Source organism: Balaenoptera ricei, chromosome 10 (assembly GCF_028023285.1).
Source record: "Balaenoptera ricei isolate mBalRic1 chromosome 10, mBalRic1.hap2, whole genome shotgun sequence".
NCBI classification, from domain to species: Eukaryota; Metazoa; Chordata; class Mammalia; order Artiodactyla; family Balaenopteridae; genus Balaenoptera; species Balaenoptera ricei.
In genome coordinates this window covers 97040769-97063475 of record NC_082648.1, presented here as the reverse complement: position 1 = coordinate 97063475, position 22707 = coordinate 97040769, and the positions used below count along the sequence as shown (strand labels likewise).

The 22707-nt window shown below is 51.2% G+C and overlaps 1 protein-coding gene across 4 annotated transcripts in view; it reads right to left on the bottom strand.

Annotated features, from left to right (window-relative positions):
- GTPBP1 (GTP binding protein 1) overlaps window positions 1-22707 on the bottom strand; it is a 28993-nt gene that overhangs the window by 2799 nt on the left and 3487 nt on the right. The window contains exons 1-11 of one of the 4 annotated variants that reach the window (XM_059936987.1): window positions 19730-19809; window positions 17110-17290; window positions 16165-16513; window positions 12460-12583; window positions 11484-11598; window positions 7588-7732; window positions 7290-7472; window positions 6021-6156; window positions 5204-5382; window positions 3713-3913; window positions 1187-2804 (exon numbers count right to left, since the gene is read on the bottom strand). In XM_059936987.1, the coding sequence (XP_059792970.1) occupies window positions 2712-2804; window positions 3713-3913; window positions 5204-5382; window positions 6021-6156; window positions 7290-7472; window positions 7588-7732; window positions 11484-11598; window positions 12460-12583; window positions 16165-16513; window positions 17110-17290; window positions 19730-19796 (1773 nt within the window). In that variant the 5' untranslated portion in view covers window positions 19797-19809 and the 3' untranslated portion in view covers window positions 1187-2711. Of the gene's footprint in view, window positions 1-281; window positions 2805-3712; window positions 3914-5203; window positions 5383-6020; window positions 6157-7289; window positions 7473-7587; window positions 7733-11483; window positions 11599-12459; window positions 12584-16164; window positions 16514-17109; window positions 17291-19729; window positions 19810-22707 lie in introns of those variants that run through there. The other 3 variants (XM_059936985.1, XM_059936986.1, XM_059936988.1) reach the window with 3 other exon arrangements.

Genomic DNA, 22707 nt, shown 5'->3' with positions numbered 1-22707 from the left:
GGGGAGGCCAATAAGCCAGAACAGTGGGCCTGGCTGAATTAAAGATGCCACACACGTTAGCTGCGTTACAAAAGGGTCAGGATTTGCCATTTGAGGTGACTGGATTAACAACTTTATTCTTTCATCAACAACAAAAGGGCTGGTGTTTTGTTCCAAATAGATAGTTGGTAGGGCTGAGGCCCATATGGGACCTTTGTAGTCCCAGCTAACGACAATAAAATGCTGTAGTCAGCCCCCTGGCTAGCAGGTGTGGGCCTGGTGACCACAGAGATCAGACTGACCTGAGTGTTTGAAGGCAGAGGCCAGGGTGGAGGCCACAGCTTCAAAATGTAAAGGAAGTGGTTATGCTCACGGCGGCAGGAGAGTTCCAACAAAATGTGGTTCTGCCTGTTCCAAGGTCCCCCATGGCCAAGTCCTGTGGAAACACCAATTCCACAGCACCCACCATGGGGACGGAGAGCACAGGGTGCTGCTCAACGCTGGAACTCCTATTACAAAGGCACCACTGGGCAACGGCCCCTGTAAGCAGAACCAGAGTCAAAACGCAAGAGGGAAAGAGCCAGCAGACAATGGAACTGGGCCAGGCTGAAGGACACGCTGCAGTGGGTGACCGGAGTGACTGGGGGCTGGGGGCACTGCTCCCCTGAGCTCCAGTGTCCTTAACCAGAAAAACGTAACTACCACCACCTCCCTCATAGGTGGTAGCTGCGAACATCAAAGAACATGAAGCGAGGGAAATGCCTGGCACAGTCCCAGCTACAGAGCAGAGACGTGTCCACGCCACCTTTCTCCTTTTGAGCCCGGTGCCCAGCTTGCGGCCTCTGCTATGGACGTGGGAGCCGGCGTGGGTGGTAAGCAGTGTGATGACCATTATTCACCGGGTGCCGCCCACGTGCTGGGCACACCAGGGCCTCACACACATTCTCTCGCTGAATCCTCGCGACAACCCGACGTAGGCATTTACCTCTTGCTGTAGATGAGGAAACTGAGGTTCAGAGGATGGCAACTTGTCCTGCGTCGCAGCTGGCGGAGGAGTCTGGGTTTTGCAGCCATGCCTGCCTGACAGGAGAAGCTGGGCCCCTCCGGGCCCGGCCCGCGGCCGGGGGCTCTAGGGCAGGCAGAGCAACGGAGCTCCCCGGGGCCGCACCTCCACCTGGAGGGGCTGGGCAGGGAACAGGACACCGTCAACTTGGAACAAACTTTTATTTTGTGTGCTGGTCTGGTCGGTCCATGGCCACAGGTCAGTGGTAACTAGAAACAGGAGGGGAGGAGCGGGGAGCAGCGGCGAAGGGTCGGGGATGGAAGGGAGGCGAGGCTGAGGAGGGACCCAGCCAGTTGGGCGTCCCAGGCTAGAGAAAGAACATATCTCTGCCCATCAGTCCACCCTAAAGCGAGGGCTTCAGTCCACAGCTCTGAGCAGGCTGGTTCAGGGCCCGTGCTGCCATCTCTGGCCTGGGCAACAGCACCCCCACCCCTGGCAATGATTCTTCCAAAGGGCTTAATGCTCTGAGCTGGGTCTGGAAGAATCTTTTTTACTACCTCCTACCTGCTCTCCCCGTACCCCAGTTGGAGCTTCCAAATCTGGGGCTCAGGCCCTTCACTGCTGGGCTCCTGTAGCAGCCATGCCGGGGCGACGTGGTGGGGAAGGAGGGGTTTCAGTCCCGGCCTGGCTCAGAGGAACACCTGGCACCCCCGCCAACAGGAGGTGCTGTTGACCGTGACCCTGAGCAGGCGGACCCCAGGCCCGATCATCAGGGCCCTGAGGCCCAACAAGAATCAAGAGTCCAAGTCCAAGCAGGAGGCGGCCCCAGGGCGAGGTGAGAGCCCCAGCTCGGCAGACTCCGCAGAAGAAGAGTCACCCCAGCCAGCCAGGCAAACAAAGGATTGTCTCCAAGGGGAAAGAAGAGCCACAGCTGTCTTCAGGTCAGTGGCAAGGGTCAGAGAGGAAAGGAGGGTCCTACGACTCAGTCACCAACACCCTCCACACGTCTACAGTTACAGCCTAAGAGCTTTTGGCATTACCTGTTTGGGGTTTGAGGGAAACAAGAGGGAGAAAGAGAAAAGGGGAACCACCGCTCTCCACTCTGCTAAGATCCCCAGGTCGCAGAAGGACGGCCCCCTGCTCTGGCAGCAGCAGATACTTGCCCTGGACGCCCCTCAGCCCGGAGGCGGCTCCGTGGCGGGGCTCCAGGCGCACTGGAGAGCGAGCACAGGGAAGGAGGGCGCGCTTCAGCTCCTGACAGCCCTGAAAGGTTCTCACCGAGACACACGAACGGACGGACAGACAGGCAGCCAGCCAGCTCCTGGAGGCTGGTGGCCAGCCACGGAGGAGAAAGGAGGAAGACTGCCAGGCCCTGAGCGGCCGTACTCCTGCACCTCACACGCCCACACACACCCACACGCACACTAGATAGATAGATAGACAGGTAATAAAAAGAATAAAAACTAAGGGCCCAGATGTACAAAAAAGGTGTGAGTGAGGAAGAAGGCGGGGAAGAGGGTCGGAGATGGTCAGTCCTCCAGAAGTCTGGCCACCTTCCTCAGCTTATAAATTACAACCCCCCCTGGAAAACGGGGGCGGGGGGAATGACGAGGCTCCGGGTGCGGCCTGGGGGAGGGCGAGCGGTGGTCAGAGTTGCTCTGGCCCATCTGGTGGAGCGGTGGCCAGAGAACGAGGATCCCTTGGGTGGTGGAGGTGGGCTGGGGGAGATTCAGCAGCCGCTGGCGGGAGGCATGCAGGCCCCCTGGGACTTCACCTTGTGACGCTGGCCCCCCCGTCGCCGGCCCCCGCTGCTGGGCTTGGGCTGAAAGAGAGAAGAAGGAGCTTGAGAAGCAGTGGCCCAGCGGGAGCAGGGCAGGACAGGACAGCAGAGGGGCAGCGGGAAGCGGGGGCAGGAGAGGAGCGAGCAGCCGTCTGCTACGTCCTCCGCCGATGGAGCCGGCGCCCACCCTGCCTTCCTCGCAGGTGGTGGGTCACAGGTGATCACGGTGTGAGAGGAGCCGTTCAGAGAAGCACAGAGAGAGCAGGAACTAGCATGTGCCACTGCTGACAGGTGGGAGGAAAAAAGAAATGAAGGAGTCAGAGGAAAGACTCGATGGGGAGGGAGAGCAGAAAGGACAGGCCCAGGCAGAAGCTTCCTCCTCCAAAGAGGAGTCGGACGAAGAGACGCCGGAAAGGGGCGACGTGAGGGCCACCAGGAGAGGACTCCAGGGGACAGTGCTGGCAGGAGGTGCCGAGTGAGAGCCACACTGACAGGGCCCAAGACCACCTACCCCGCAGGAAGTGTCACGTCGGGGAAGGGGCCAGGAGGACCCTCTAAGGCAGCGTCTTTCAGACGTTTGGGCTGCAGTACGCACTTACATCACTTGCAGTCTCACACACACAATGCTCACTCTTACTATGACAGGGAAACGCTGACATTTTTCTATTCTCTTTCATTAAAACTAAATGCTGGTCAGGACCCATTAAGTTCATTTCATGTACGCCACATCTCAGTTTGAAAAACACTGCCTTGAGAGACAAAAAGCTCACACTTAGATAGCACTTAAGGACCTGGAGTTGTAGGAAACACCCATGTAGGAACTCAAAAGACGTGGCAGACTGGTGAAGGCTGCCGGCGCTCTCCTATGAGTCACCTCCACGGCCACGCCGCCGCCCCCACCCCGCCCGCGGCCGCCAGGGGCCCAGGACCAGCCTGGGAAGCGCACTCACCTGTGGCTGGAGACCGCCGGATGCAGCTGGCTGCGCAGCCGCTAGAGAGCAAGCTTCATCTCCAGTTGGGGGTGCCCCTACTGCCGGCCCTCCAGAGGGACCCCCCTCTTCTCGTTTGGGCAGGGGACCCTTTTTCGTCGATTGCATTTTAATCTGCTGGGGCTTGGAGTTCATTGGGGAATTGTTGGTGGTCTGGAGGAGCTGCAGGAGCCAAGGGGGTGGGGGATGAGACAGAGCTGCAGGCAGAGACCTGGGCTCAGCCGCCCCCGCCCCACCCCTGAGGTCTCAGGGAACTCTCACTCCGTGGCCTGGCTGGGCCTGGGCGAGGTGGGTGGCAGGAGGGCGATGACAGGGCAGTGGGGTGGAGAGATGTCCTCTCCACTCAGCGTACCAGGGCTGCCCCAGCCAGGGCTGATGTCTCACCTGCCTCAGACCAGCCCAGAAGGGTTCCAGCCTGTTCCCTGCCCCAGCTGCTCTTCCCACAGACAATCTGTGAACCTCAGCCATCTCCTACTCAGCCCAGCTCCCAGGCTGGGGTCCAGCCTGCCCAGAGCATCAACTCTATCTCCTGCTGCCCCTGCAACAAGAGCCTGGGGTAAGTTTTAATCTTGGGCCTCCCAGAGAGATCAAGTGAGTGTCTCAGGAGCTGGCAACATTTGGAGTGTGGCCATCAAAAATCTTAAGAGCTACCACCCAGGAAGGACTGACTCAGAGCCTTCCCTTATGGCCCAAGTTCAATCTCAAACAAAGCAGCGAATAGGCCCAGCTGCATCCCCAAGGGCATTACAGCATGTGCGGGCAGCTTCTGCCAAACCCTCAGCCAGTCCTAAGCAAGGGGGCCTTCGAGGATGATCCTCCCCACTCCCCAACACACTCTGCAGTCTTAGGGTGACGTGGATGGGCCTAAGGAAGGCCATCCTGGAGGAAAAGCAAGCCTGAGGCTGATTCCAAGATCTCAGACAGGATGTATGGAGCAGGGGTCAAACCACTCCGTCAAGTGCCGCTACTCAAGGCCATGGATGAAGTCTGCAGAGGGCATAAGGTGGGCTCCAGGACACAAAGAGCTCAAGCCCATGCCCCACTGCTAGCCAGCACTCACTCCAACTGGACCCACTGCTCTAAGGGCACGGCCCCAGCCAGACCATCGGAGCCTGTTGCCCAGCATCTCAGAGGCCAACACTGGCTAGGCCCAGACACTCTCCCACCACGGACTGCCATGCCTCAACTCCACCTTCTCTCCTCCATGGTCACTACCAAAGCTCAGAAAGACAGGAGGTCTAGGGAAACCTCTCAGGAGAGCAGAGAAGATGGCACTAAGGCTATACCTCGGCGCTGTTCCAGTTCTCCCAAGGTAGGGCCTGGTGCCTCTGCCCCTGGCAGTCAGTAAGATTTCACAGGGCTCCTTGAGGAGAGCGTGCTGTGCTCACAGTCTAGACTGGAGCAGCCCCTGGTACTTCTTGCAGGCAGGCAAGGTGGTCTGCCCGGCCGTACCTTAGTGATGGTGCCTACAGCCTTGGTGCGGCCCTCCCGGAACACCAGCCGCTGGTCTATGTGCAGGTACTCGGGGGTCTTGATGAAGCGGAAGTGCACGGTGGCCTTGTCCCCGGTGCGCAGGCAGTCCTTGTCCATGCTCAGGATGGTCGCCGTCTGCCTGATGCTCCCACAGTGCACTGCCAAGGGGGCCAGCAAGTCAGGAGAGGCCTGAGCCACGCAGGGGCCTCAGGGCAGGGGGGGCAGCGGGTGAGAGCATGACACAAGCTCGAGCTGCGGCAGGCTGAAGACCTCAAAGGGCAGAGTGAGGCTAAGCGACTGGAGGCCCGTTCTTGGACTGATCCTGCCTCACGTTCTCCCACTTTTCCCTCCAGTTAGACCCCGCTTGTCCCCGGACCCACTTGTGCCTAGTTCCTGAACACAGGGCACTCTGTTTGCAGGCGTGCCTTCTCTGGACTGTGGGCTTCTTGATGGCAGGGCCCTTGCCCATCTTGTCTCTGTCCCCAGCACCTTGGCAACACCGCCTGGCACACTGCAGCACCTGGTAGATGTCTGCTGAAGGGCTGAGTGTGAGGTCCTTGAGGGCAGGTCTGGGTCTCCAGAGCCCAGCACCGAGCCGGTGCTTGGTTAGTGTTTGCAAGAATGAATAAACCACAAGCCGCAGCTCGTGGGTGGAACGGAGGGGACGGCATCACTGAACAGGGCAGCGACCTGACTCTTGGCTGCAGCCGAAACTTTGGGGTTTGGGTTGCTGGAGCACACTGTAGGGGGAGCTAGAGCAGGGGGCTTCAGGCTGGCAGTGCCTTTAGACACCTACCCATGGCCTGGTACCGCGGGCTGATTGTGGTGGGGTGGTGAAGGACGAGGATCTCGGCCTCGAACTCCCAGGATGCTTGGGGATTCAAGCGTGGAGAAACCATCACCATGCCCTTCCGGATGGACGAGCGCTTGATCTGAATGAGAGAGAATCCCAGACCTCAGGGACAACAACGCCTTCTGGCCTCACCCCCTGGTCACAGAGGACCAGGACTCCTTCTGGGAACTGCTACCACCCCAACTTGGCCTTGACCTCTCACTGCACTGGACCACAGGCCTTCTTTAGTGCTACATGGGAAGCCTCAACATTGCTATTGGGGGGTCAGGAAAGACTTCATACAGAAAGTGGCAGGGCTTCCCTGGTGGCGCAGTGGTTGAGAATCTGCCTGCTAATGCAGGGGACACGGGTTCGAGCCCTGGTCTGGGAAGATCCCACATGCCACGGAGTGGCTGGGCCCGTGAGCCACAACTACTGAGCCTGCGCGTCTGGAGCCTGTGCCCCGCAACGGGAGGGGCCGTGATAGTGAGAGGCCCGCGCACCGCGATGAAGAGCGGTCCCCGCACCGCGATGAAGGGTGGCCCCCGCTTGCCGCAACTGGAGAAAGCCCTCGCACGAACCGAAGACCCAACACAGCCAAAAAAAATAAATAAATAAAAATAAATAAATAAATAAAGTAGCTATAAAATAACTGCTGTGGTTTAAAAAAAAAAAAAAAAAAAAAAAGAAAGTGGCATTTTAGCCAGGACTTGCAAGACGGGTCAGAATTAAGTGGGTGGCGAGAGGGCAAAGGCAGGCAAGCACTCAAGTAGGAGAAATAGGGCGAGCATGATCTGGCTGTTGGGAAGTATATAGAAAACCCGGCTTTGCTGGTTAATTTGGCTGGTGCAAATGACCCAGGAGCTAGCGCTGACCCCGATCCCCAGGGGACTGAAAGCTGAATGGCAAGAGGATCTGGCATGGACTCAACAGCCCCGTGTAGAAGGACCCCAGCAAGAAGGAAGAGCAGGAAGGCTCCCAGCTGACCTCACCGAGCTCAGGGTACCAGGTGGAGGAACAGAGCTCAGGAGGCCGGCAGGCCTAGGTTCAAGTCCCGGTGTTCTCCCCGAATGGTGGGCAAGTCACTCAGGCTCTCCTGAGCCTCAGTTTCCTCATCTGTAAAAGTGAGGTCAGTAATCCCTGCCTTGCAGAGCGGCTGTGAGGACTGGAGGTGACCCAGAGCCTAGCATAACACGGAGCCCGAGGGGAGTTCTTGGTTTTATCAACACTCACCTTCTTCAGTGCGAAGGAGGCCGTCTGGCCCCCCCGCACCTCCTTGACAGGCATGCGCTTGCGATGGATCGATTTGACAGCAATAGACAGGAAGTTACCCAAAGGATCTGGGCCCAGCAGCAGCGTGTCATTCAGCTTGATCAGGCCCCTCAGCGTTGTCCCCGACACCACTGTTCCCACACCCTGCAGACAAGACCCCGGCCCAGTAAGTCCACTGGCACTACAGACTCGCCCCGGCAGCCCTGCGGGAAGCGCCACTCGGCCCCCCACCTTGCTCAGCCCACCAGAACCCACTCACCGGGACAGAGTAGGTGTCGTCAATCTGAAACTCAGCCGGCTCCTCCTCCCGGTAACTGGTGCGAGGCGACAGCAGGTTGAGGAACATCTTCAGCAGATCTAGGTTCTCGCCTGTAACGTTGGAGATCTGGAATATCGGGCACATCCTAAGGTGGGGGGCGGGGGTGTGGAGAGAGAGGAAGACAGGTGCTCAGGTGGCGAACTCCCGCCTGATAGGGGATGAGCAGCAGGAGGGCTCCTGGAACGGCTGCTGCTGCTAAGGGTCGCGCCACCCCTTCAACTGGCCTCCCAGGCCCTCTGCCCAGCCCACCTACTTCTGTCCAGACCTGCTCTGAGGCCTCCTCCTCCTATTTAGTTTTGTCTCTGAAACCTGTCCCCTCCTCTCTGTCTCGGTACCACTACCCTATTTCGAGCGATCACGACTGCCTCTTCTTCCTAAAGCACACACATCCTTAAAACCTTAACCAACTTTCCACTGCAGAAAAGACAGCCGGAATCCCTCCTCCCAACATCTCTGCCAGTTTATTTCTCTCAAATTCCTATATTCCAGCCAGACCACAGAACACTCCCTCCCTTCTCCTAAGACCTCAGTACCTTTTTGTTCCCATGTACTTGTTCACTCTGATCCTCCTGCCTGAATTCCTTCCCTCTTATCCAACTACCAAGTCCTCTCATCCTTCAGAGCCCATTTCCAGCACCGCCTCTTCCAGGGAATCCTTCCCAGATGGGCACTCTTCATTCCCTCTGAGTTTTCAAAGAACCTTATTTTTTTTTTGGTAAATTTTATTGAAGTATAGTTGATTTACAATGTTAATTTCTGCTATACAGCAAAGTGACTCAGTTATACACATATATATATTCTTTTTCATATTCTTTTCCATTATGGTTTGTCACAGGATTTTTTTTTTTTTTAGTTTATTTATTTTTGGCTGCATCGGGTCTTCGTTGCTGCGCGTGGCCTTTCTCTAGTTGCGGAGAGCGGGGGCTACTCTTCGTTGCGGTGCGTGGGCTTCTCATTGCGGTGGCTTCTCGTTGCAGAGCATGCTCTAGAGTGCAGGCTCAGTAGTTGTGGCACATGGGCTCAGTAGTTGTGGCACATGGGCTCAGTAGTTGTGGCTCACGAGCTCTACAGCGCAGGCTCAGTAGTTGTGGCACACGGGCTTAGTTGCTCCGCAGCATGTGGGATCTTCCCGGAGCAGGGCTCGAACCCGTGTCCCCTGCATTGGCAGGTGGATTCTTAACCACTGTGCCACCAGGGAAGCCCTGTCACAAGATATTGAATATAGTGCCCTATGCTATACAATAGGACCTTGTTGTTTATCCGTCCTATATATAGTAATTTGCCTCTGCTAATCCCAAACTCCCACTCCTTCCCTCCCCTACTCCCCCTCAGCAACCACAGTCTGTTCTCTATGTCCGTGAGTCTGTTTATGCTTCATAGATATGCTGATTTGTACTGTATTTTAAATTTCACATATAAGTGATATCATATGGTATTTGTCTTTCTTTCTGACTTACTTCACTTAGTATGATAATCTCTAGGTCCATCCATGTTCCTGCAAATGGCATTATTTCGTTCTTTTTTATGGCTGAGTAATATTCCATTGTATATATATACCATATCTTATTTATCCATTCATCTGTTGATGGACATTTAGGTTGTTTCCATGTCTTGGCTACTGTAAATAGTGCTATGAATATAGGAGTGCATGTATCTTTTAGAATTATAGTTTTGTCTGGGTATATGCCCGGGAGTGGGATTACTGGATCATATGGCAACTCTATTTTTAGTTTGTTCTTTTAAATTAATTTTTTGGCTGCACTGGGTCTTCGTTGCTGTGCACAGGCTTTCTCTAGTTGCGGTGAGCAGGGGCTACTCTTTGTTGCGGTGCGCGGGCTTCTCATTGAGGTGGCTTCTCTTTGTTGTGGAGCATGGGCTCTAGGTGTGCAGCCTTCCGTAGTTGTGGCACGCGGGCTCAGTAGTTGTGGTGCACGGGCTTAGCTGCTCCGCAGCATGTGGGATCTTCCAGGACCAGGGCTCGAACCCGTGTCCCCTGCACTGGCAGGCAGATTCTTAACCACTGCGCCACCAGAGAAGTCCCTATTTTTAGTTTTTTGAGGAACTGTTTTCCATAGTGGCTGCACCAATTTACATTCCCACAAACAGTGTAAGAGGGCTCCTGTTTCTCCACACCCTCTCCAGCATTTATTCGTAGACTTTTTAATGATGGCCATTCTGACTGGTGTGAGGTGGTACCTCATGTACTTTGGATTTGCATTTCTCTAATAACTAACGATGTTGAGCAACACTGCATGTGCCTATTGGCTATCTGTATGTCTTGGGAGAACCTTTTGTCTCTGTTACACGTGACTACATCTGATTTTCTGTCTGTCATCTGAATGGCCTCTATATCTCCTATTCACGATTAATCAAACTCCTCAAGATTAGGAATTATATATTTCCCACAGCTCCTAGAATAGGGACTGCACAGAATAGGCACTCAACAAAATGAATGAATTGAAATGGGGTCGACTGAAACGTACCCCTCTGCTGGCCAACTGTTGGTACTGAAGACAGCGTCAGGGCAGAGACACAGGCCACAATGTCAGGCTGCTCCGGGTCCTGTACTTAAGCAGCCCCAAGACTCTGGGAGAAGGAGTAGTGTTAACAAAATTTACTATTATCAAGAGATTATCTCTGACCAAGGAGTCGACCACCTTGAGAACAAGGACTATGCCCAAGTCAACTCTGACTCCTCAATGCCTAGGTGAAAAGCCCAGCACGGAACAAACATCCAATAAATATTTATGGAATCAGGGAATTCCCTGGCGGTCCAGTGGTTAGGACTCAGAGCTTTCACTGCTGAGGGCCCAGGTTCGATCCCTGGTCAGGGAACTAGCATCCTACAGGCTGCGCGGCACAGCCAAAAAAAAAAAAAATTATGGAATCAAAGGACACGCTAATGAGTAAATGCCAAAACTGATCTGTGATTAGAGAGCTTTTGAGAAACAACTGTGTAAAAAAATTAATAATAGGACTTCCCTGGTGGTGCAGCGGTTAAGAATCCGCCTGCCAACGCAGGAGACACGGTTTTGAGCCCTGGTCCGGGAAGATCCCACATGCCGCGGAGCAACTAAGCCCGTGCGCCACAACTACTGAGCCTGCGCTCTACAGCCCATGTGCCACAACTACTGAAGCTCGTGCGCCTAGAGCCTCTGCTCCACGAGAGAAGCCACCGCAATGAGAAGCCTGCGCACCACAACGAAGAGTAGCCCCCGCTCGCCACAACTAGAGAAAGCCCGCGCGCAGCAACGAAGACCCAACGCAGCCAAAAATTTAAAAAAAAAAAAAAAAAATTAATAATAACCATTCTAAAAATGGCTGTGTATCTATCACACAGCAGCCAGGCACAGTGCTAAGTGCTTTACGTACATCATTTCCAGCACTTACAAGAGCCCTATGAAGAAGGTAATATTATTCCCATTTCACAGATAAGGACACAAATCTCAGCTGGGATTCCAACCTCAGTGAGACCAGCACCTCAGAATCTGGGTCACCTGATACAGCCCCCGAGCAACACTGCTGAGGGCACAATCTTCTATTTCAACCAATCTCTGTGCCTGTGCAGACGTGAATGCTCCCAGGACTTCCCTGGTGGTCCAGTGGCTAAGACTTCATGCACCCAATGCAGGAGGGCCAGGTTCGATCCCTGGTCAGGGAACTAGATCCCACATGCTGCAACTGAAGAGTTCGCATGCCACCACTAAAAGATCCCGCATGCCACAATGAAGATGCCACGTGCCACAACTAAGACCCGGCGCAGCCAAATAAATAAATAAATATTTTAAAATACATAAATAAATAAAAGGAGGAAGTGAATGCTCCGTACCCATTACCTCTCAGAGCTGAAGTTGGAGGCTGTAACGATCACATCATCCTTGCTCTGCACCAACACGGGGATCTTGCGGCAGCCGGGCGACTTCAGCAGGCGCTGTAACAGCTTCAGGGTTTCTTAAAGGGTAAAATGGAACAAAATTAGGGGAACATAGCCTTCTCTTTGGCCAGGCTTCTAGGGCAAGACAGGTCCACTCATTACTGATGCAAGCAGGAGACAAACAGATGGACATTGTTAAATGCCAGAATGCCTGGAGAAGCAAAAGGAGCATCAAAACTTTGGGTGGGTAAGTGCTTGCTAGAGCAGAAGGAGAGTACAGATGGGGACTGTCCGCTAAGGTTATAAGTCTGAAACCTGTCAGGTTTCTCCAGAGTCTCTAGAAGACCCGCATCCTATAAGCAAGTGATTTGGGGGTCCACCAGAAGGACAATGTTGTTCCTAGAATGCCCTGCTTCCTGGAAAAAAAGTTCATCTGACAAAAGGATCTCTAGGACATTTAGACACCTGTAGAAGCCCTTAGGAGGCCCTCCAAAAGGATACGTCTTCACTTCTCTTCCACCATCTTTAGCAACGGGGGAGAAATGCATGAAAGCTTAGTCTTGCAACACTGTTTTGAAACCTTTGGTGGTAAAAGGTAATCAGACTCTCTGCCCAAATGTCTCCATGTATGTCCAGCTTAGATGGTAAAACCCAACCCCTTCTGCCTGGAACCATCTGAAAAGAGATGCCAGATTAGGGATTTCAAGGACCCTGAATTTGTAACCAGAAGGAACAATGAGCAGGAGATAACTCTAAGCTGTGCTCAGACCAAGAGGCAAACAGGGAGAAAGCAAAAGATTCTGGGTTGATGGACATTCAGGCCAAGGTCTAAGCACAATACAAGGAAACAGAAAATTCCGGGTAGCAGATCCCCAAGGAGCCACAGTGCGTGACTGCCCCAAACAGAGAGACTGCTACTGGCTGTTGGCTTCACTTACCTTGCAGGATGTTGGCAGGACACATGTCAATCTTGGTGACCACCACAAAGACAGGCACATTGAGTGCCAATGCCAAGCCCAGGTGCTCCTTTGTCATCCCCACGATGCCAGCATTGCTGCCCACCTGCCCCGACACAGAAAGAACTGTCAGGACACGGGAGACAGAGATTGCAGCTGGGTGGGCACAGGGGCTCAAAGAAGGCTGAGGTAAGAGAGAACTCCCATCTCTGAGGCCACCATCAGGACAGGACACAGGCGGCACAAGTCTTAGGCCAGAAACAAAATGGCTGTAGATGAAAGCTGGGCTGGGCACAGATTGCTTTAACCTCCAATTTAACAGTGTGGGCTATCAAAATCTGAGGAGACTTCGAAACAATAAAAAAGACAAACTCAGTCTGGGAAAACAAAGTCATCGAAGTGGATTCAGTTTAACATCCCTGGCCCCCAGTTACCCAATCTATAAAATGGGGGATAATAATATTCACTTTAGAGGGTCACTTAGGTTTAAATGACCAAACATATGTCAAAGGTCCAGCACACAACTAGCACGAATTAGGTATTCAAGCAATGGCAGGGACTTCCCTGGTGGCGCAGTGGTTGGGAATCTGCCTGACAATGCAGGGGACACGGGTTCGAGCCCTGGTCCAGAAAGATCCCACATGCCGCGGAGCGGCTAGACCCCGGTGCCACAACTACTGAGCCTGCGCTCTGGAGCCCGCGAGCCACAACTACTGAGGCCTGCGCACCTAGAGCTCGTGCTCCGCAACAAGAGAGGCCACCGCAATGAGAAGCCCATGCACCGTGACAAAGAGTACTGCCCATGTGCAGCAGTAAAGACCCAGTGCAGCCAAATAAATAAATATAAATAAATTTATTTAAAAAAAAAAAGCAATGGCAGCTGTTACGACTGTTACCATTCCTTCCTGTAACAATAAATGTTTTAAAATATTATCATAAAGGCTGGTTAAATAAATTAGAGCACATGCACAAGTGTGCGATACAAAAGAAAGAGAAAACTCTTAACTGATGTGGGGTAATCTCTAAGATATGTTTTAATGGGAAAAAGCAAGGTGGTATACAGCATGCTACCACAGGGAGTGGTGATTGGATCACCGTTTGAAAAAAGCAGCTGGAAGACATTTGGGGGAACATCTGAGATAACATAAATACTTTTAGACTAGATATTGTATGATATTAGGGAACTCTTGTTCGTCTTCTTGGTTGCAGTAACAGTAGGAGACTGTGTGCTAAAGTATTTTAGGAGCTGTGTGCTGAAGTATTTGGGGGTGAAGAGTCACAATGTCTACAATACAATCTACCTTCAAATGATACAGCCAAAAAACCAACCAACCAAAAAAACAAAAACAAACAAAAAGAAAACAAAAACCATACACACACACATAGAAAAACTCCACATACGCATCTATCACATGTACAGATAAATATGGCAAAATGTTAATGATTGTTGACTCTGAGTGGTGGGTTTATGGTATTCGTTGTACTATTCTTTCAACTTTTCTGAATGTCTGAAATTGGAGGGAGAGAATATACACATATATGCTGGTGTGATTACAAAATATCTCTAGAGGATACATAAGAAACTGGAAGTACTGGTTGCCTGTGGAGGAAACAACACAGGCGGAAGAGAGGCTTTAAGTCCTTTGGTACCTTTTAATTTTTGTACCATATGAATGTATTACTTACTAAAACAAAATAAAATTAAAATTAAAATCTCCATGACATATTTATACAGGGCTTTATACATTCCACAGGGACTTCCCTGGTGGTCCGGTGGTAAAGTCCCCTTCGAAGGCAGGGGACGCAGGTTCGATCCCTGGTTGGGAAACTAAGATCCCACATGCCGCGGGGTAACTAAGCTCGCGTGCCACAACTACTGAGCCCGTGCGCCTCAACCAGACAGCCCACGTGCTGCAAACTACAGAGCCCATGCACTCTGGAGCCCGCGTGCCACAACTAGAGAGAGAAAACGTGCACACTACAACTAGAGAGAAGTCTGCATGCTGCAACGAAGCGCCAGCGCGCCGCAACAAAAGATCCCGCGTGCTGCAACTAAGACCCACCACAGCCAAAAATAATAAATAAATAAAATAAATATACATTCCAGTGTTTTCAAGCGATGCTCTCATCTGATCATTACGATTCCCAGGTGAGCTACCACCCCACCAGCACAGATGTCCCACGCATGTTCCCTTTGCCTACACCGAGACCCCTCCACCATTTCCCTCCTAATTCTTCCCATTCCCTCCAACCACCTTTCCTAACCAACCCAGACCTGCTTTTGTTCTTCCCAAGTGGGATAAGAGAATGCTCTCTCTCTCTGTTGTCTCTATATTTTCAAGGTTTTTTTGTTTTTGTCTTTCTGGAAATTGATTGCCATGGAACAATAATGAAATATTTCATTGTTTTCCACAGAAATTTTTAGTATTTAGCTCATGGCCCAGAAGTCAGATAATACACAACATTTCATCTGGGGTGAAGATATGTCCATTAATTGACCTTGATCACTGTAGCTCAGTTAGAAAAACGCTCATGTTAAACTGATTTCTATACCCTTCTTAATCTCAACCCAACAACAGCCCCAAATACACCCTATGGCGCTTCCTTCGAAACCCCTTTTTGTAGAGCGGCTTTCCTTAGCCAGTCAAGGTCGGTAAGGGCCCCTTGCAACGTTCAAAGATATGGGAGATAAAACCACACTGATATCGCAAGAACCTCAGGCAGAGAGCTGACAAGAGTGTTCACACATATGCTCTGCCTCTCTTTACTCTCCGGTCTGGGGAGAATTTGCCTGAAAACCTGTGTTTGTGGGGCAACTTGATCAAGTTTGCTCTGAACAGATGTTGGCATTTACTACACTTATTAATACAGGCAGCTGGAGGAACTGGGAAATGGGGAAGGGTTTTGAGAAGGATTTTTGCCAAAGGAAAACTCGCTCGCTTGCACTCTCTGTGAAAGCTGTGAAGTTGTGACCAAGGCTGTGGGCCTCACAGACCCCTACTCTCTGGCCAGGCAGATCAAAGGGGCCCAAATGCGAGCTTCGAAGCATGATCCAGCCCAGAAGCCTCTGCTCCCTTCCCTTTTCAGTTCACCTACATGATGAGCTGCTGAAAAATCTATTCCCACTAGACTGTAAGCTCTATGGGGGCTTGGGACAGCCTGTTCACTGCTCTGTCTTCAGGCCTGGCACAGTAATAGGCATGCAGAAGCTTCTCAGCAAATAGCTGTGGGACTGGTTGACACTGGTTCCAGGCTTCAGAAGAGGCCACCTCTCAGGCCCCTCAATGGCTGTCTGCGCTCTCCTCCATTTCCTTCCCAGGCCGCCCCATCTCTGAGGGTGCTGCCTGGTGTCATCTCAAAGTAGCCCAACTCCAGGAGGAAATACTTCTGAAGGTAATAAGAAATGCCCCAGGAGAAACCCTCCCCACCCCTCTCCGAAAAATAAGAGAGGTCTGCAAATGGCACCTTGGTTTCTGCTTAGAGGATCTCCTCCTGGCCTAACCTAGGAGAAAGATCAAGGTACACTCCTTGAGAAGGCTGGGCACCCCTGCAAAACTTGTCGTTCTTATCCAATTTCAAAGCCCTAAACCAAAAGGCCCCGGTCTCAGAACAATTTCAAACACTTGCATATCACCACACCCCAGGAGCCCAGCTGAAGCCCCCCGTCCTCAGCAGCGCCTCACTTACCATGAGCATGCAGAAGTCAGGCAAATGGCCGGTCATGCCAAAGACAGTGGTCTTCAGGTACTTCTCATGGCCAGCCAAGTCGATGAAAGTAATCACCTTAGTGGATTTCTCACAGATCTTTGTCCACTCCAGGCTGCCACCATGGCTGTCTGGCTTGTTTACCACATTGCCTTCACTGTCAAAGCCCAGAATGTCGTTGCCCACACTGCTGGTGCGACCAGATTCAATCTCATGTTTGTGGCGGAAGAGTTTCTGGCGGGCGAAGCCTCGGCCATTGTCCAGCTCCCCGTGGGTCAGGACCCCCAGAAGCGTGCTTTTGCCGGCATCCACATTGCCCACTACCGCTACCCTGTGTGAACACAAACGCACACATTTGTGTGAGATTTAGTGAGTGAGTGAAGCGAACCTCAGCAGCCGGATCCGTAAGGACAGGCTCACGCCCGAGCCTCTCCAGCTCTCTGCTCCTTCTATTCATGGATGAGCACATTAGGAATGCTCCTGGAGCTGTATCCAGGGAGTAGAAAGTTATTCCAGAGGAACTGAGTTCCCACCACAATGACTTTCTCCCTTAACTTCCACTAGCTTTCCCAAAGCTGCCAGACAGAAGCCCTAAAGCCAAGAGAGGTACAAAATGCTCTCCTCCATTACCCTGGTTTCAAGCCTCCCGGCCTGATGGGAAAGCAAATGCAGCCCACAAAATGGCCACAGAACATATGGTTGGCCTCTCTCCCACTCTTTCCAAAGGGAAATATTTAGGGATGAGGAAGTGCAGAAACAGAGAATGGAGCTATGGTGTCTCTGGACACTCTTTCCATGCCTCAGGAAGCGAAAGGGTGTAGCCGACACGCCAGGTGTCAAAGGCTCAATCACCATTCTCTGTGAAGCCCTAGACCCCAAGGTCATGCTTCAGGGGACCTGGAACTGAAGGTTCTGAAGCCTCCTCACCTGACTTCCAGGAAGTCATTGTCTCCTACTCGTTTCCGGACCAGGTAATCGCGCACACGGCCCCCAGCTTCTTGGCGTTCCCGGAGGAGGATGACATCAGCCTCTATTTGTTCTGCCATGCTCTTCACTGTGGCGTAGGAGGCCTCCATGTCAGCTTCACTCAGCCCGTACTCAGTCCCATCTGGTGACAAGAGTCCTGACGTCAGCCTGCCATCAAGTCTGCCAGTCGGCCACCCCTAGCCAAGGTCCCACCCTGGGCACTGAAGAACATGGCTCTCTCTACCAGATACTTCAAAAACTTGGGCACAAGTAAAGTTAATAAATAACAGGCTTCCCCATTAAGCAGGGCATTCATTAATTCATTCAACAGTAATCACTGAGACTCTCCTAGGTTTTATGCCAAGTCTCATGCTGGGTACTGGGAATACAGGTGCCCTTAGCGAGCTCACAGCCCAGCGGGAGAGACAGGAAATTAATTAACTGCAATACAGCTTGAGTGCTTTACTACAGAACTGTACAAAGAAAATGTAAAGCATGAGCAACTAGCATTGCCTGGGGAAGCTGAGGACAGCTTTGCAGGGTGCTGACTCCAAGCTGCGTCTCCAAACATGAAAAATGGGCCTGCGGAGAAAGGAGGAAAGACATCCTAGGCAGCAGAGCAAAGCATGGAGCACGGCAGATCATGGCACGTCCAGGGACCAGTAAGCAGCTCGGCGCGTTGGGGAGCAGGACGTCAAGTGGCGGGAGACCACATGAGAGGCAGAAACAGTTAGGCAGACGAACATCACACAGCAGCAAAACACATATGTACCAGGGTGGGAAGCCTTGGGGTTACACAGGGGAGTAACAAGATCAGATCGCTGTGGGACAGAAAGATCTCTTGAGCAGCAGTGTAAAGTGAGCGCTGGCAAGCGAGAGACCAGAAACGGGGAGCCCAGTTAGGAAGTAATTCTAATAATCCAGGCAAGAGATAATGACAGGAGTCAAAGGAAAATGGAGAGAGAATTTAAGAATGAGTTTAGGGACAGATTTTAACAGAGGTGGCTCAGGTGAAATGTCCAGCAAGTAGCTGGAAAAAATGAGTCTGAGCTTTGGATGAGGAAGGATGGACCAATCAACCACTAATTTACTGAATGCCTACTGTATGACAGTCCCGGTCAGGTACTGTCCACGTGGTGTCACATTTCATTCCCGCAGTAGCTCCTCAGCTTCTCCTCCAGCTGTCTCCTGGGAGCGCTCCTCTCCTTCCCTGGGCTCACGTGCCCAAGCTCTTTTCTGCCTCCAAAGACCATGCAGCACCGTCTCTCACCCCGTTCCACTTCTTCCCCATACAAACAAGCTCAAGGCTTTCCTAAACTAAAGGAGACCCAACCCCTCTTCCCTTGTTGCCCCAGCTTAACTACTGAGCTACCATCTCCTCCAAGCATCTCCAGAGTAATGGACACTTGTTGACTTTATTTCCTCACCACCTTCTCACTGATCTGATGACTCTGGAAAAAACTGGTTTTCAAGTCATCAGTGGCGTTCTGCCCACTCATCCAATGCCCTTTCCTTGACCCCTTCACAGTCAACACTGCTGGCAACTGTCCCTTTGTTTACTGAAGCACTTCATTCCCACCCTGCTTGTCTATAACCCAAACTCTACTGATTCACCTCCCGGCCCTCTGGGTCTTCCTTCTGTCTCCTCTGCTGGCTATTCCTGCTGCTGTCCCCAAATGCCAGTCTTTTTCAGTAGTCAGTCAGTGGCCTTCTTCTCTATCCTTGAAACATTCCCCTTGGCCGTCTCATTCTATGGGTTCAACTGTCACTTTGAAAACTATGAAAACATTCATATCTAGTCACTCTTCCCAGAGCTCCATCCACACCCTTTTTAAACAACAGCACAAAAACTAACACCATTAATAAAGCATTTTAGTCCTCCCTGCAACCCCATGAGTTAGGCATTACTGTTCCCATTTAACAGTGGGGAAACAGAACCCAGAGGTCTCTGAGCTGGGAGGGAGCAGAGGGGCCGTGTGAGCTTGGGTCTTCTGATCCCAAACCTAGAGCCTTTTCCTCGGCAAGGGCTCCTCTTAGTGCCAGACCAGTTCCTCCTCTTGCCTTACCTATTTCTGATGACACCACTATCCTTCCAGTCACCCCAGCGTTAACACTCATCACTCCAGTCCTGCCCCTTTCCTTGTCCCTGCTCTCCTCTTTTTGCCAATCCAATGCCACCAGCCTGATTCAGGCCGTTATTCTACCTGAATGGCCACAAGAGATCCCTAGCTGGTCTTAGCAAATCCAGTCTCTGTTTCCTCCAACCCATCCTGCATAGACATACAAGCTCAGGGTCCTAAACAATGCACAGCTCTGACGTTGTCACTTCCGAGTCAAAGCCTTGGAAGGGCTCCCCAGGCCCGGCAGCGCTCAGTTCCAATTCCGTAGAGGCTTCCATCCCCCTCCCCCGTCCTCGCCTTCTAAGCTTTGTTCCAGTGCAGGTGGCCCCGTCACCATCCCTCCATGCCTCTGCACTTCTCTAGCTCTGTACCTTTGCTCACGTATTTCCCGCCCTAGAAGGCCAATCAGCGCATCTCCACTTGTCCAAATCCTACCCATCCTGCTCCCTTATGAAGTTTACCATGGAACAGCGTTCTGGATGCGTGTCTTCCCCTGCTATACACAAGCATCTCGAGGACAAGGACCATATCTCAAACATTCCTGGACGCTCCACGAAGGGTGTCTTTCCTACACCAACTCCTCAAACGTTTGTAAAATGCAAAACAAATGAACAAAGAGGATGCAGTTGAGCCAAGGAGTTTCTTTTTCTTTTTCTTTTTTTGGCTGCGCGGCATGAGGGATCTTAGTTCCCCGACCAGGGATCGGACCCGTGCCCCCTGCAGTGGAAGCACGGAGTCTTAACCACTGGACCGCCAGGGAAGTCCTGCAAGGAGTTTCTAAGTGCATGGCCAGCTGAGCTCTGGAAATATTCTGGGTGAGAGAAGGACTCGGAAGCATCCCTAAGAGAAGGCCAGCTAGCCCTGCCATTCTTGCCAGACCCCCAAATTCTATCCAAACTTTCCTGCTTCTGGTACAATGAGAAGCAAAGCTTTCAGATCCTACCCCACACCAGCAGGCAATCACCAGTGTCACCTCATCCATCCAGGACTTCCAGAAATGCACCCGGTCACATTACCCTTCTCCAGCACGCTCTGTACTCCTCACTCTGTAGGAGTGGAAACAAAGGCCAAGGAGAAAAGCCGCAGAGGTCCAATTACTAAAGGCCACATATTCAGCCATGCAGGAACCTAATCAGATCTCGGTCCTGCCACTGACTTACCTTTCCTATATGTACTCTCCTGCTCAACATGCTGCAAAGGCTCCCCAGACTTTCAGGATAAAAGTCTAAACGCTCTGGTATGGCATTCAAAGACCCTCAGATCCGGGCCCTGAGTACCTGTCCAGTCTCCCCTCCTGACACTCCCACCCTCACATTCTACATTTCCTACTTTACTGAATCACTCCTGGTCCACCAAATACTCCACACTCACCAATGCCTCCATGCCTCTGTGCCTGTGGCTTTCTCTGCTCACTCACTACTGCCTCCACTCACCTAGAAAACTCCTACTCATCCTTTAGAATTCACTGAAGGGGCACCTCCTCCTTTGGAAAGACTTTTAAGTCTTTTCTGACCCTCCCACGAAGATGTAACACTCCTCCCATGCTCCCTGAACTTTTAGTGCAGTACCTGGGTCTTAGAAAGTCATGATTTAATATTTGAGGAATGAACAAGGTTCTTTTTGAAAGAAATCTCATGGTAAATCAACTATAACCTGGAACCCTTAGAAAATTACTACCGCAACTATTAATACTAGCTAACATTTATATAATGCTTACTATATGCCAAGTGTTAATCTTTACCATGCCACCATGGACTAGATTCTATTATTATCCCCATTTTAAGACAAGGAAAAGAACCAGTAGGCAAACAGACCCACCAGGTTCCAGACCCTGAGCTAACTACTAGGTCACACTGCCTCCTTTTAAAATATCAACCTTAACTTAAGAATGTATGCTTAGGGACTTCCCTGGTGGTCCAGTGGTTAAGACTCTGTGCTTCCAACGCAAGGGGTGCGGGTTCAATCTCTGGTCGGGGAATTAAGATTCTACATGCTGCGCGGCGTGGCCAAAAAAAGAAAAAAAAAAAAAAAAAGAAAAAAAGAATGTATACTTAAAGAGCACATTCCTCCACCCTGCTTCGAATTTTTTTAAAGTCTAATTTATCCCTACAAAACTTGCCTCAGGTTGTGGGGGCAGTGGTGGTACCATCTGCCCGATTTCATAGACGAAGGAAGCGTCAAACAGAGGGCAAGCACCAAGCACACACAGAAAGTCAGGGATGAAGCTGACCCTGGGGGCCTCGCATCTCTTTTAGTCTTCTGCTTGATCTGCAACTTGTTTAACTAATTACAATCTCTTTCTGCCCCTACAGAATTCCAGCAGGAAGCAGTCACTATGAATCTAATAGCATCCAATTGGTAGATGCAAAGATAATGCTTGGGTGTGTAAAATACGTGCTAATGAATGTCTGACATCTTCTTATGCTGTGCCACAGGAGGGTTAATGAACTGTGAGCCACCAAGGTACGGTAAAGTTCACTAAGAGTCCACATTAAAGAATAAGCAAAGAGTGGGGGCTTTAAGAATCTAGGTCTTCAAAGAACAGTCCCAACACTTGTCAGAACTGATCTAGATGTGGTTTCTTCAGTTCTATAAGCTTGAGGTGACCTTTGAGTGGTTCATCCTATTACAGCAGGCCAGATGTGCACCTGACACAAAAGTTTTCAAAAGGCTACCAATGATCCCCCTAGTCACCAAATGGAATGGCTTTTTCTGAACCTGACTCTCCCTGCTGTCTCTGTAACACTTGACAATGCTGGCCAACTCCCTCTCTTTCTTGACAGAACCTCTTGGTTTGCCTATCTCTCTGACCATGCCTTCTTTAAGGTGGTAACACCTAAAACTGGGGAGGTGGCAGTAAATACAGAAAGGAAAGGATAGATATGAGAAACATTTCAAAGGAAAGCAGAGCAGTATTTGGAGATCAAACCCTTCTTTCTTGTGTCATTCTTGCAGCATTTCCAAATATTGTTTTCTACTGAGGTTAACTATGTATATGCCATCTCTCCTTCTTGGGACAGAGACCAGATTTTAAGTATCTAAAAGTGCTTTGCAACAGTATCAACACCTTCTAAGATACTTCATAGATATCTGTCAAATAGTTTAAGACTGATTTTGAGATTTCCTCCATCTTAGACTCAAAGTACAAAAGAATTATTACCTGCCTTTACAAAACCTACATTCAGCAAAGAGAACTAGTCCCTTAATGATGCATCGAGGCCTACTTAGGCTTCTTGTAAAGATGACAGAGACGAGATCTGGTACAGGCTAAATTCATAATTATTAAACAAGTCCAGCTGCCATTTCAGCAAAGATAATGTCTTAATGAAGATGAGAGTAAGCGGGCTTTGTATTGAGGATATAACTAGGAATGACCAGGGGGAAAAAAGCCCAGGATATAATCTGGGATTCTGTCATGGGGGCTGCCTTCCTCTAAAAC